This window comes from Canis lupus, chromosome 4, assembly GCF_011100685.1.
Source record: "Canis lupus familiaris isolate Mischka breed German Shepherd chromosome 4, alternate assembly UU_Cfam_GSD_1.0, whole genome shotgun sequence".
NCBI lineage: Eukaryota > Metazoa > Chordata > Mammalia > Carnivora > Canidae > Canis > Canis lupus.
Window position 1 is genome coordinate 36,988,935 of NC_049225.1, and position 15,622 is coordinate 37,004,556.

General features: G+C 36.6%; 1 protein-coding gene across 8 annotated transcripts in view; it reads right to left on the minus strand.

The window, feature by feature from the left end:
- NSD1 (nuclear receptor binding SET domain protein 1) overlaps positions 1–15,622 on the minus strand; it is a 154,499-nt gene that overhangs the window by 43,584 nt on the left and 95,293 nt on the right. For all 8 annotated transcript variants that reach the window (XM_038534647.1, XM_038534650.1, XM_038534653.1 and 5 more), the window contains 6 exons: positions 12,584–12,708; positions 9,352–9,622; positions 8,044–8,153; positions 5,384–5,450; positions 2,355–2,473; positions 1,308–1,451 (listed from right to left, as the gene is read on the minus strand). In XM_038534647.1, coding sequence (XP_038390575.1) covers positions 1,308–1,451; positions 2,355–2,473; positions 5,384–5,450; positions 8,044–8,153; positions 9,352–9,622; positions 12,584–12,708 — 836 coding nt within the window. The remainder of the gene's footprint in view (positions 1–1,307; positions 1,452–2,354; positions 2,474–5,383; positions 5,451–8,043; positions 8,154–9,351; positions 9,623–12,583; positions 12,709–15,622) is intronic.

Sequence of the window (15,622 nt, forward strand, 5' to 3'; positions counted from 1 at the left end):
AAAGGAAATGGTATTAATAAATTATACAAAGGTAACAGAATTAAACAAAGAGTGATCCAAATAATCCAGGACCACAAGACAACTACCCTTTAACCATTTGTTGATAATCTTTCTGGCCACATAGTCTTTGAGAACTAACACTGTGTTTGGAGTACTGCTCTGAATATGATCAACCTTCTTTATATAATAGTGAAAATGAAGAAACAAAGAAACAGAGTTGAAATTCTATTGTTCATCATAGCATATTCTGGGTTTGTGTTACTTCATTTTGTAGCTGTTTCAATCAGAAAAAAGAAAAAACCCCTAATATCTTCAGCTTTTTATAGGCCAGCTTTTTAAGAATTTACAAAGGTAAATTAAGCCCATAAAAGGAGAACATAACCAAAAGATCCATTTAATCGACTCTATTCCCAAATCTGATGAAGGCTATTTATAAAGAGGCAACACAACATAGTAGTTAAGATTCTAAACCCAGATTGCTTCAGTTTGAATCCTAGCTTTGCCGTGGGACTATAAGCAAGTTAGGTAACATCTCTGTGCCTCAGTTTCCTCACCTATAAAAATGAGGATAATAACAAGTGATCTACTTTACAATACTCCTTAGGACTAAATGATGCAGTGTTTGTAAAAGTTTTATTTTTTTTTATTTTAAAATTTTATTTTCTTTTATTTATTTTTTTGGGGTGGGGGACAGTAGAGGGAGAGAGAAAATCTTAAGCAGGTTCCATGCCCAGCTCAGAGACAGAGTGGGGCTCAATCGCATGACCCTGTGGTCATGATCGGAGCCACAAGCAATTGTGGGTTGCTTAACCCAGGCATCCCCAGAATATTTATAAGGTGGTAGAAACTCTTGACACATAATAAACACTGTATAAATACCTATTAAATAAATATAAAAAAACAGGTGGTAGGTACTCTAAAGTCATTACTTTAAAGCAAAAGAAATCTCAAACTGAAAATTTCCTTTGCAACATTCCTTAGAAACCCAGAGACTCTCACACCATGTGAGGTATAGGAAAATGATCCTTTTAAGCAATGATAAATTCACCTTCTCCCATCTGTTTCAGGCCTGCTTCAAGGCATTTATTCATGGGCAACAAAGGCAAGTGGTCCAGCAACACTAAATATTTCTTTTTCTTTCTCTTTTTGTGAGGAGGGGAAAGACGGAAATTCTTAAAAGGATAATTTCCATTGGAATCATAGAGGAAAATGTTTACTCTAACCAAGAATGGGTTATCAAGAGATGGAGAAGGCTTCACTTAAAAGACAAGCAAGCAATCAAAATTCAAGTGGGCAACATCTTCTACCTGACAAACATTCTCCTTGAGTGCAGCTCCTCCGCCTCGTTCACCCTGCAGCTTTTTAGATGCCGGCATCCCATGATCGTTCTCTACACTCTCCTCAACAGTCTCCTTGGGGCTTGCAGCCGTTCGGTGTGTCATCAGTTCTCCCTTGCAGAGAAAAAATAATGTCCCACATTTGTATTATTGATGTCTCCTCCATCTGACCCCCTCCCTCTGAGCTGCTATTTGTCTAGCCATTAAGCACTTACAGATGTTCAGCCAATCACGCGGGCGGACTGCATGCAATGTTAGTTCTAACCCTGCTGTGATTGGGCGGGTAGTGGGCGCCTCATGCCCTGCCACTAACTGCTCTGAGGCTGTTCCACTGGAACTTTTTGAGCTGTTCCATTTTAAGGTTTCACTAAGGGAGAGAAAACATTCTTAAGTTTATTTGATTACTTATTTGTCCTTCCAAGATCAGTGTTTCCTAAATAATGCCCCCTTGGGCATTCTATTCAAATTATCCTGGAAAGAAACACTCTGTATCATAATGTGTAATGCTGACCTCACTTGTTCTAATTCTCTTTTAACCTGAGTTGAAAAGCCAGACATAGCATCAATGACTGCAATGATGCTCTATAAGGAAATGGTTTTAAATCTACCTTTGTTTCCTTAAAGCCAATGTTTATAAACATTATTCTAAAATTAAACAGTTTATGGTCTCAAGAAATAAGCAAATGACTTTCCCCTCTAACTGTAGCAGTCTCAACTTTTAAAGGAAAATATGCAAGTTCATTCAGATCATATGGTTACTTGGTATTGTGCTCTCTGGTTTTATAAAAGGCTTACTTCGTGATGAAACAGTTATAAAACTTATGAGACACCTGGAGCATAGGATGTGATCTTTTAAAAAGATCACATCTATAGTTGCCTTATATGTCTTAGAGCTATTAATGAGCTGCTTCAGTAGAACATTATATTCTTAAGTAAACTCAAGGGAAAGGGGAGTGGCCTCTACTGTGAAAAGTAGATTTTCTTTGCAAGGTCAAAAGATGAGGAACTGAGTAATACCTCTGAGCCTGGAGTTTCTTTTGAAGAGTCGTCATTTTTCATTTTTTTACAATGCACCTTGGCTGTAGCATGCCTCTGTCGTTTTCGTTTTCTTGGTTTATCAAATATCTTGGCAGCACCTATAACAGGAAAACATGTGTTACCTGCTGGCTACTCACACATCCAAAAACTCCTATCCTCAACTAAAAGGACCTCACAGAATTATGGAATATTAAGAATTAAAAACCAATCTTGGAGTCCGTTTAATTCCTCAACTTAGTAGATAAAGAAAAAGGCACAGGGAGGAGGAGACTTACCCATGACTATGTAACTAGTTAGGGAAATATCTACATATACAAAAATTCTGTCTCATGAGGATTAAATAGTAAATGAATACATAGGTTAAAGTAATTTCATTTTACATGATTGAAATGAAAGACTTCAGAGTTCCTCAAAGGACTTTACTCTCCTAGAGATGGGGAGAAAATACATTTAGGAGTCAGGAAAAAAAAAAAAAAAAGGAGTCAGGAAAAGATACTAAAATCTAATCTCCACAATTAAAGACAGTAAATCATATCACTATATGATTTAATAATTAAGATAAAAAGCTGAAATACAAAAATCTGGCTTGGGGAAAGGAGAACTCTCCCCCAAAACATTTAGTAGCTTAAAAGATATTCACACAATAATACAATCTTAAACATCCATAATATAAAATAAATATATGATCTCATCTGGCATATTTACATTACCTACTATATATTTGTTATAGAACTATCAAGAGGAATTTGGAGTGATATATCAAAAAATGTTACAAGGTAATTAGGCTAAGTATCAACATGAAGACTAGACTTTGGAAAACTGGCTTAGTACTCTCTTATTGAGACTGCCTGATGGAGACGAAGAAGCTCTGCTATCAAAGCTTCTGTCTATGGCTAAAAGAACTAATATGATAGAAGAATAAAGGTTCGAAGTTCTCAGGAACTCAAACATTTAGATGAAATTTACAAAAGATAAAGTGGAAGCTGTACATTCTACAAAAATTGAACTACAAAAATATAAGAGCTGATATTATTTTGAAAAGTTTTTTTAAAGCAAGCAAGCAAAATAAATAAATAAAGCAAGCAAGCAGACTGCGGAGTCTAGGAAATTATATATGCACACGAGGTTAACATAAGCTAACATATTACTAGATTTATTTACTAGAAAACTTAATAATCACTGGGCCACATTTAAAGATGTGCTCATTGAAGGGGTGCCTGAGTGGCTCAAACAGTTAAACATCTGCCTTCTGCTTAGGTCATGATCCCAGGATCCTGGAATTCAAGCCCTGCACTGGGCTCCCTGCTCAGCAGGGAATCTAATTCTCCCTTTCCCTCTGCCCCTACCCTCCCTCCACTTGTAATGGTTCACTCACTCATGCACTCTCTCTCAAATAAATAAATAAAATCTTAAAAAAAAAAAAAAAAAGATGCACTCATTTAAGATCACGTGAAGGGGTACCTTGGTGGCTCAGTTAGTTAAGCAACAGCCTTCAGCTCAGGTCATGATCCTGGGGTCCTGGGGTCAAGCCCTGCATCTGGGCTCCCTGCTCAAAAGGGAGTCTGCTTCTCTCTTACCCCTCTGCCCCAACCCCCCTTGGAGGCTCTCTCTCTCTCAAATAAATAACTAAAACCTTAAAAAAAAATTAACACGTATTATAACCTTCCCATGAGAACTACTATAACCAACCCTTTGTTGGCAGACCACATCTGATGCCATGTGCTCAAATTTGGGCTAATATCTCAGAAATGACACTAATCAATAAACAGCACTGGCAGATGAATGATCTAAGTGGTAGAAAGAATTGACATAGAGAAAATCTGGGGTGGAAAACAAGGTGGTAGTATGGCAATGAATTTGATCAGGTCTGGATTTAGTCCTTCAACCCTGCCACCTCTTTCATCTTCGTGTTTTTCTAGAAGATAAGGATAACACGGTTAATACCCTAACTCTCTGTATTGCTTTAGATGGATTAGAAGTTAATAGTCCTAAGCAATGGACTGAGCAAAGGATCTGAGCAAAGAAATGCTCAAATTACAACAATGTGTCTATTACTGAATGAAGGGCTGCCCATTCCTCCTATCAGTAGAACCAAGATCACCATGTATAACTTTCAGAAGTCAGATTCTAATGCCATCTAAAAGATTTCTAAGCACAGGGTGCCTGAGTGGCTCAGTCAGTTAAACATCCAAGTGGCTCAGTCAGTTAAGCAACCAATGCTTGATTTCAGCTCGGGTCATGATCTCAGGATCATGGGAGCCCTGTGTGGTCTCTGCATTGAGCATAGAGCCTGCTTAGGATTTTCTCTCTCCTTCTCCCTCTGCCCCTCCCTGCTTGCACTCTAAAAAAAGAAAATATATATATAAAGATTTCCAAACCCTTAAAATTTTGAAACCATTACAATGGACCAGGCTCAAATATAAACTCTCTTTTTCAAGGATATGTTCATTCACCAAAGATCATAGATGTGATAAAAGAAACTAAGACTATTTATAAAAGACTGGTTTGTAGGGCTTGTAATTTCCCTCTCAACTCAGATTCCACAATTTCTGTTCTATAGAATAAAATTAAATCAAAGCCAAGAAAGTAATGATTACAGTTGGAAAATCAGTTAATATGAAATTTAAGGAGCTCATTTTTCTTTATTGTTTCTAACATTTCCTTATTCTAATAATTCCATGTAACTAATTTCAGCCTAACACTGAAAATGACCATCCAATTTTCTAGTGTCATACATGTCAGGAAGCATATTTCGAGCAAAGGTTTTCTTTTTTTTAATTTACTTATTTTTAAGTAATCTCTACACCCAACATGGGGCTCAACTCAAGACCCTGAGATTGAGAGTCTCTGCTCTTCCAACTGAGCAAGTCAGGCACTTGTTGGGCATACGAGTCTTAGAAATTGCAACCTCACTTGGTCTTGCTTACATATGGAACAACTTCTATTTAGCTGACAAGGTGCTTCATAGTTACTCTGCACTACATTTTTTAAATCTCAAAAATACGCACCTCCACCGTACTCCCTAGATGCAGCACGTGATTCACTGTCATTCTCCAAATGACCAGCTTCATAACACTACAAGTAAACAAAATGCAACAGATTTACAGATGAACACAAAATAAATAAACTTTATATTACGTGCCAAAAGCTGAACTATTATCACAGATACAGAAACCCTGGCTGTTTTCTAACAATTAAAAAAACAATATTAACAATAATGGGTTGAAATAAAACTACCTGGGGAAAGACATCAAAAAACCAAAAAACACAGCTTCAAAAGACTCAGGGGACAAAAAGACACAGGGACGCCTGGGTGGTTCAGTGGCTGTGCACCTGCCTTCAGCCCAGGGGTAATCCTGGAGTCCCGGGATCGAGTCCCGCATCAGGCTTTCCTGCATGGAGCCTGTGTCTCTGCCTCTCTCTGTGTGTCTCTCATGAATAAATAAATAAAATCTTAAAAACAAAAACAAAAACCTCATACAAACACATCCTCCTAAGGAGGTGGTGGTAGGAGTTAACCAGCAGATACAGAATGGTGCTCTGACTGAAGTAGTAGACAAAGAGAAAGGGTATATTCCCAGAGACCCATCATTGCAGTTCTATTTTCTATCACCCGATATTTAAAATCTATCTTTTTAAAATTGCATTTATGGGCAGCCCGGGTGGCTCAGCGGTTTAGCGCCACCTTCAGCCTAGAGCCTGATCCTGGAGACCCAGGATCGAGTCCCATGTCGGGCTTCCTACATGGAGCCTGCTTCTCCCTCTGCCTGTGTCTCTCTCTCTCTCTTTCTGTGTGTGTGCGTCTCTCATGAATAAATAAATAAAATTTTTTTAAAAATAAAATAAGGGGATCCCTGGGTGGCTCAGCGGTTTAGTGCCTGCCTTTGGCCCAAGGCGCGATCCTTGGAGTCCCGGGATCGAGTCCCACACGTCGGGCTCCAGGCATGGAGCCTGCTTCTCCCTCCTCCTGTGTCTCTGCCTCTCTCTCTCTCTCTCTCTCTCTCTCATAAATAAACAAATAAATAAATCTATAAATAAATAAATAAATAGATAGATAAAATTGCATTTATAACCATTAGATTTTACACTTATTTGATGAATTCTAAATATTAAAAAATCTTTGAATCGGTGCTCACTTCAGCAGCACATATACCAGAAAGCTCTGAATCATGGAATGTCTTTCTGATTTAATTAGCTATAGATTAATATAAATGAAAGCAACATTAAAACCCAAAACAAAATACTCAGAGTAATTTCCTACACATTATATTCCCCTTATACTAATGCTTAAAAGAATTAGTTCCAGTCCAAGAAAATGTCTTCTACAATAAAAATACTCTTCAACAGGATTAAAACAAAATTTAGTGGCCACAAAAAGTCAACATAAATGCTATTCTTGCTGTAAAGTTCCAAAATTTTAAGGTCAAAACAAGCTAAAATATACCAGTCGATTTCCAAAGGCTCACTATATACGCTAATCAAATCATTAACTTATGTATGTCAACTATATCTCAATAAAACAGGGGAACAAATCATTTACTAAACTGGCCCAAATTCTGATTTTCTTTTAAATTTGTTATTACCTCACCTGTAGCTTAATATAGCAGCCTTACATAATTTATTTTATATAAATACTATTAAATCTATCACCTGATTGCAAATATTCAAATGAATCACAGTTTCCCTGTCCCTTACTATGTACTACTATGTACCTCCTCCAACAATCTTGCCAAGTGGCTAAGATTTGAATAAAACAAAGCCAGGAAAGAAAACACTGCAGAAGAAAACTATCACAGCCTTACTAGGACAGATCTTAGAAGATGGACTTTGAGAAGAACCAAAGAATGAAAGGATATAATGCAGCCATTAAAATGAGGCACAGAAACAAATAAATTTTTACATTTACATGTTAATTCAGATGGATGAATATCTAACAAAAAAAGAAAATCAGGTTCCAGGATTAAATGACAGAAGCCTGTTACAGGTAAGGAAGTAAGTCTAAAAACTCAAATTATTTTTGATTTGAATACAATCAGTATTTTTTCTTTAAAGATAGAAAATTTTAATAGGAAATCTGTGCATCCTAACAACTGAATTTCTAACATATAGCCTGAGTTACTCCTCACACACATGGGAATGGGGAGGTTTCCTAAAAATTAATATTCAGGAAAATAATTTTCTATTTGTATCTACTATTTAATGACGCTTTCTTGGTCAATAAAACCCATACCTCCAAACTCAGAAACTTAAGTTCAAATGTTTCTGCCTGGTTTACAACTGAGCCAAGTCTTTTCTGTGGTGTTAATACAGACATGACAATGGGATAAGAGTTGGTTAGTGGCTTATACAGACAGAAGTAGAAAGCAGTTAAGAGGTTTCTTTCTCCCAGAAAAGAAATGACAACAAACACACACTTTACTCAATCTTAAAAGCTCTTTCCATTTTCATCTGAAAAGAAAATCTAAAATGAACTATAACTCACGTACACACAAATGCAAAATAGCTTCTCAACAGAGGATCTCTTAGACCAAACCAGTGTACTCTGCCATTCTGTAATTTCTATGTATGTGTGCATCAATATTGCTATATATTATCAAGAGATTTGTTTTTAAAATCTCATTATTTCCATATGGTTTAATCATACCATAGAATTGACTAAGATACATACCTTTTTAGAAAGACCAAGATCCCCTTTCTTGGGCATAAATCCCGGGTCTAAATCATTGGATTCAAGAAGTTTCTTAGTTGGTTTTCTTTGACGTTTACTTTCATAATTTCCTGAAATGAATGTATCTTTTCATTAGATGATTCAAAAATTGGGCACAAACTAATTTTTTACAAAAATCTATATGCCACAGAAAAATGAGTCATCATATTTTTTATGTTTTCCTCATCATCTGGGGACGGACAGGATAGGAATGTATTTATTTATTCTAAAATATTAGTTAACATAAAATAGAATAGGAAAACAATTCTCAACACAGGCACAAACTAATGTGAAAATGTCTTTGTATATGTATCATAAAGGGACTAGGGGAGAAATCAAAAGAGCAGAACTATATAATAATTGATTGGTAGTAAAGACAAAAGGAGAAGTGAGGTGGACTAGAGCCTGAATTCTGGGCATAACAGGATCAGGATTAAAATTTTATTCTTCTCCTAAATAAACAAAACACACATTTACTTTGTAGGACTGTTCTTAAGAATATATAAAAGAGCCTAATAACAAAGTCTGGCACATGCCAAATTATGAAATAGTACTACCTATCTTTACTATTTTTAAATTCTTTTTGATTCTGTCTTACTTGATTAATAAGCACAAGTGGATACCTTTTTTTAAAAACACCAACCTAAGCTGTTGTTGGGAATGTAAAAAATAGTTACATCCAAAATCTTCCTTGAGTGACTACAATATTCAAGAATCAGAAGGCAAATTAGAGACCATATGTTTAGATCCAACTCCCACCAGGTGACATGCATAATAAAGAAGGATAAAAGTGAAAAGCAATTGGTAATTGAATTCAAGGGGATATTTACACTTAGCTACTTACAATGTGTCAGGTAATTACATTATAATGTCTATTTTATAAATGAGGACGCAAGTTTAAAAGTTAAACAACTTCCTAAATAACATAAGAATTGTTAGAGCCAGGATCTGAAGCATAAGTTTCATGTGTTTATTAGCATGCAGTGTCCTTCCCCCAAAACCCTGCTATCCTGAGAGTTGACTCACATAGTGGCTGATCAACAATCATGAAGAGTAATAGTAGAGAAAGGAGAGGAGTTTTTAAAACATGTCTTCTAGAAATGCACCACCAATTCATGGTCATTATCTATATCCAATTAGCCAGTACTTTCAGGATTTCCCAGAACAAAAGTGGGTAGTTTGTTATACAGAGATTTCACTATTGGCTTTTTACCACAACATGCTAAAATTGTATCTACTTACATTCTGAGACCCCCAACTTCATCTTACCTGGTGTTTTAACTAGTAACTCCTCAGACTCAAGGATAGGCCGTGGAGACACTTCGGGAGCCACAGGCACAGACAAGGTCAGCTGTGGTAACTCAGCATGTCCACCTCCAAGTTCTGACTGAGCCAAGGGCCCTTCCAAAAATGGAGCCTCCCTTTCAAGAACTGGAGGCTCTTCTTTGGTTGAAATCAAAGAATTCTCATCCACCTGCTTGTTCTGAGCACTAGATCGACATCGGGCTAAAAGGCTTTCCTCTTCACAGCGGGAACTTACCTAAGGGCAAAAAGTAAAAGTAGAATCCATAGAACAAAGGTGCTATAATTTCAGTGTCAAAAAGAATAATGCAGTTAAAAATGAAATTCTGACACATGCTACAACATGGATGAACCTTGAAGATACTATACACTAAGTGAAGTAAGCCATACACAAAAGGACAAATACTATATGGTTCTACTTATATTAGGTTTATCTAGAATAATCAAATTCATAGAGACAGAAAATAGAAATGGGGTATTTGGGTGGCTCAAGTCAGTTAAGTGTCTGACTCCTGATTTCAATTCAGGTCATGATCTCAGGGTCACGAGACCAAGCCCCACATCAGGATCTGCACTGGACCCTCTGTCCCTCTTCTCCATATGCTCACTCTCTCTCTCTCTCTCTTAAAAACAACAACAACAACAAAAAAAAAAATAAATAAAGGAAAAGGAAAAGAAAAGAAAATGGTGCTTGGCAGGAGCTGAGGGGAGAGTAGAGTGGAAAATTGTTTGGGTTTTCTTGAGATTTTATTTATTTATTCATGGGGGTTGGACAGAGACATAGGCAGAGGGAGAAGCAGGCTCCCTGCAGGACCCCAGGACCACGACCTGAGCCAAAGACAGATGCTCAACCAATGAGCCACCCAGGTGCCCAAGGAAGTTATTTTTTCATAGGTGGATTTTTAGTTTGGGAATATGAAAAAGTTCTAGAGATGATAGATGATGGTGATGGTTGTACAACAATGTGAATGTACTTAATGACACAGAACTATTATATAAAAGTGTTTATAAATTTTGTTATATATATTTTACTATAAGTTTTTAAAAAGGGAAAAAGTGCAATTGAGATACACTAAAGCTATAAAAATTCTTTAAGGCCATAACAATAATCCTCCCCATTCACATAGATTTCCTAGTATGTCACCAATAAAGCAGCTAATAATGAATTCCTAATGTAAATTAATAAGAAAAGAAATAAGCATTTATGGTGCTTTCATGTATATAAAGACAATAAAGTTGTTCAGTTAATGAGAGTACTTGCCAGCTAATAAAAGTAGAAGAGATAATAAAATCTGTAAATTTTTATTTTGAACTCCTAATGAAATTACTGATACAGGCAAGGTTTCTTTGATATTTTTAAACATAACCAGGGAAATGGTGGACAGAGAAGAGGACATATTTTTGAAGTCAAAGTTACTTACACACATACTGCTGATGCGGTGTTTTTTTTTTTTTTTAAGATTCTATCTATCTATCTATCTATCTATCTATCTATCTATCTATCTATCATTTATTTAAAAGATTTATTTTAGAGAACAAGCAAGGAGAGGGAGAAGGAGAAGAAGAGAGAGGCAGAGAAGCAGACTCCCTGCTGAGCACAGAACTTGATGCTGGGCTTGATCTCAGGATTCTGAGATCATGCCCTGAGCCAAAACCAAGAGTCAGACACTAAACCAACTAGCCACCCAGGCACTCCCACATACTGCTCCTTGATCAAAAGGAACAAAATATAACCTAAAAGAGAGGAAATCCATCAGGACCTGTGAACAACTTTTAATGTCATGCAATAAATGACACAAAAGGACCTATAATCTAATCTAGCTAAAGCTGTTTCACTTGAATCCATCAAATTGTTAGTTATAATTTCCACATAAGAAGGAAGATAGAGAATAGTTTAGTGACAACAGTGAAGAAGCAATCATACATATCTAGAAAGGGGACACTATAAGGGTATCGCTCTTACTTAGATAGAGTCATGAAAAAAAGGGGGACTGTTTTAGATTTAAATAAATTTAAGAAATGTAACAACCAGATATAATGTGTAGTCCTAGAAAGAATAAGCCAAATGTAAAGTTAGAGGACAAATAAGGAAATTCGAATACAGATTTGTTATTAGATAATCTAAACTGATCTTAAGATGCAGTAAAGTTACAAAAAAGAAAAGAAAAAAAAAGACAAAGTAAAATCATTTCTGAAGGAAAATATTCTATTTTTTAGAGGTGCATATTATTTAGGGATAGAAAATAAAATGTCTCTAATTTACTTTAAAGTAACAGAGCTTTAATAAATTGAATTCAGGGATGCCTGGCTGGCTCAGCTGGAAGTGCATGCAAATCCTGATCTCGGGTCATGAGTTTGAGCCCCAAGTTGGATATAGAGATTACTAAATAAAAATTCAAAAAAACAACTGAATTAAAAAATAAAGCAAATAAGGATAACACTTGTTTAAAAAATTACAATCCGGGATCCCTGGGTGGCGCAACGGTTTAGCGCCTGCCTTTGGCCCAGGGCGCAATCCTGGAGACCCGGGATTGAATCCCACGTCAGGCTCCCTATATGGGGCCTGCTTCTCCCTCTGCCTATGTCTCTGCCTCTCTCTCTCTCTCTGTATGACTATCATGAATAAATAAATAAAATTTAAAAAATATATATTTGCTCTTTCCTCATTTAAAAAAAAATTACAATCCTGGGGTACCAGGTGGCATAGTCAGTTGAGCCTCCGACTCTTGGTTTTGTTCAGGTGGTGATCTGAGGGTCATGAGATCAAGTCCCATATGGGGCTCTGTGCTCAGAATGGAGTCTCTTCAGATTCTCGCTCCCTCTCTTGCTCTGCCCCTCCCCTGTATGCTCTTTCTCAAATAAATCCTTAAAAAAATTTAAAAATATGATGCTACCATATTTTATATTCTATGATTTTAATAAATATTTTATCATAATAGTATTCCTAAATCACTACTCTTTGAAAGCAAAGGGAGAAAAAAAGTTATACATGCACATACTACACACAGTGCATAGACTCATTAATACATTTCCTGCATATTCTAAGTATTGTGCCAGAAGCTGGAGATTAAAAAAATGGAAAAAGTAAAATACAAGTTAAGGTAAATATTGTCCCATACAGACAAAACATGATATTGAAGATAAAACTCCAATATCCTAAAAGTATTGATGAAAAGACTGTTGAAATGTTGAAACATACCTTGTGCACCTGTTCCTGTACCTTCTTTTGTTTTTTCTTAGGAGCAAATATCTGATCATATTCTTCTGTATATTCCAGAAGCCACTTGCTTGGCTTCCTAAGGCGTTTCTTCTCTGACCGCACAGCTAAAAGAGAAACAACTTCATATTAACCAAAAAGTTAGAGGAAAGCCTACTGCTTTCATGCAACTATCTCTACACTATCAAAGGTAGAGAGACGAGAAATTCTCAAAAAAACTCTGCTTAAGCTCCAAGAGGCTAAAAGCAATTTCCTATGATTTATCATATGCAAAAGTTAAGAAAAGAGACTTTTGTTGCTCTTATACAAAGCCCATATGAAGTTATGGGAAAATTTTTGAAAAAAGATAAAATTGAAACTAACTATAGTGTCCCACAGTGACAGAAACAGCTAACATTAAAATATGGTCTAAATCAAGCATATTCATCAAATATATCATAAATTATTTTAATAACATCTCTCTGGAATAACATGTGTTTAGAATACCAGACAGATATTCAGACAGAATATTTACCTAATCACTACTACCATACCATGTGAATTTCAAAAGCACTTTACACACACTTAATGCCATGGCTGTGACTTGAGTTTCACATTAGAAAACTAAAGAAGGAAAGAAGGAAAGAAGGAAAGAAAGAAGGAAAGAAGGAAAGAAGGAAGGAAGGAAGGAAGGAAGGAAGGAAGGAAGGAAGGAAGGAAGGAGAGAGAGAGAGAGAGAGAGAGAGAGAGAGAGAAAGAAAGAAAGAAAGAAAGAAAGAAAGAAAGAAAGAAAGAAAGAAAGAAAGAAAGAAAACTAAGGACTCTTTCTCAACAGAATCACTAAAAATTATAATTATACCATTACCTCAATAACATAAAAAGTATATGGCATGTATGCCAAAGACAGAAAGTAAGATAAAAATAAAGAGCTTGGAGTACCTTTTAAGCAAAAAAATTATGTTTTATTTTTTAAAAGATTTTATTTATTTATTCATAAGAGGCACAGAAAGAATGAGAGGAAGAGACACAGGCAGAGGAAAAGCAGGCTCCCTGCAGGGAGCCCAACGTGGGACTCCATCCTGGGTCTCCAGGATCACATCCTGGGCTGAAGGCGGTGCTAAACCACTGAGCCACCTGGGCTGCCCATTTACCATGTTTTATTGTCAAATTCTCAAAGTACATTTTTCTTTGAATTAATGGTAAAATAAATACTATAAATTCCAAATAAAATCTCCCAGTTTAACAAGCTATAATCATTTTATAAGATCTTTGGGAGCAAAAGCTAATACACACAGAATGTAGGACATAGTGTACTTGAGAAGCAAGAAGTAGTTCATGACACAATGGCCTCCGAGGAAACTACTTATGCCTCAGTTGAATGAGGAACACTGGTGTTCTCTCAATCAAAAAAATGCAAAAGTTGAGACCAAAAGGAAAAAATAAAATCATGGGAACAGTAAGTTTGGCAAAGGATTTTACTCCTTCAATAGCACATATGGAAACACAGCATAAAACTGTATTAGGATTAGATTTGAAAAACAATTTTCTGGGACGCCTGGGTGGCTCAGCGGTTGAGCATCTGCCTTCAGCTCAGGGCGTGATCCCAGAGTTCTAGGATCCAGTACCGCATCAGGCTCCCTATTGAGGAGCCCTCTCTGCCTTCTCCCTCTGCCTGTGTTTCTGCCTCTCTCCCTCTCCCTCTCTTTGTGTCTCTCATGAATAAATAAAATCTTTAAAAAGGGTGGGGAGGAGCCTGGGGAGCATCTGCCTTCAGCTCAGGGCATGATCCCAGGTCCAGGGATGGAGTTGCGCATCAGGCTGGGAGCAAGGACCCTGCTTCTCCCTCTGCCTGTGTCTCTGTCTCTCTCTCTCTGTGTGACTATCATTAAGAAAAAAAAAATTTTTTTTTGCAAAGCACTGACGAGACTGAAGAACTACAAACCAAAAACTAACAAAGTAATAACCTAGAGAAATAAATACAGCACTGAAATGGATTTTGTCCTGAGGGCTTTTTTTGTGATCCCGTTAATAAAGTATAAAGAGCAAAAGTTTAAAAGAGAATAAACTAGGGGGGCAGCCCAGGTGGCTCAGTGGTTTAACGCCACCTTTGGCCCAGGAAGTGATCCTGGAGACCCGGGATCGAGTCCCATGTCAGGCTCCCTGCATGGAGCCTGCTTCTCCCTCTGCCTGTGTCTCTGCCTCTCTCTCTCTCTTTCATGAATAAATAAATAAAATATTTTTTAAAAAGAGAGAGAATAAACTAGGGCCCCAAAGGACTCTATTCCCAGAGTTACAATGAAGCAAAAGTACACCATGCCAAACTTCCAAAAGATCACAAGGAAAGGTGCTTTGGCACAAAGCAGAAGGGAAGCAAGAAGGTGAATAAATCCTTGAGAAGCTGTGACTGGTCCTCCTGTGGATTTGCAGCTCCCATAGGAAAATCAATCAATGTAATTAATACATCATGTTAAAAGACTAAAGGGTATATATAAAAAGGAATGATCATCTCGACAAAGAAAAACCATCTAACACATGAGGTATATAAGGGAACTTTCTTAAACTGAAAGGCCATCTTTCAAAGTCATAGCTAACATCACAGTTAATGGTGAAAGACTGGATGCTTGCTTTCTCCCTAAGATCAGGAATAAGACAAGAGAATGCCTGTTCATTCTACTTATGCTTAACACTGCACTGGAAGCTTTAGCCAGGGCAACTGGGCAAGGAAAAAGTAAATAAAAGACACCCAGATCAGAAAGGATGAAGTAAAACTATCTCTATTAGTTGATGAAATGATCATGTATATAGAAAATCCTAAGGAATTCAGAATAAAACAATTAGAACCCAAAAAAAGGTGTTCAGGAAAGATGCAACATGCAAAAAACAATGTACAAATATCAACTGTATTGCTGTATACTTGCAGTAAGCAACTTAATAAAATTAAGAAAACCATTTCGTTTATAACAGCATCAAAAAAGAATAAAATTTTTAAACAATAAAATACTTAGGAATAAATTGAACAAGAGAAGCACAAGAGTTATACAC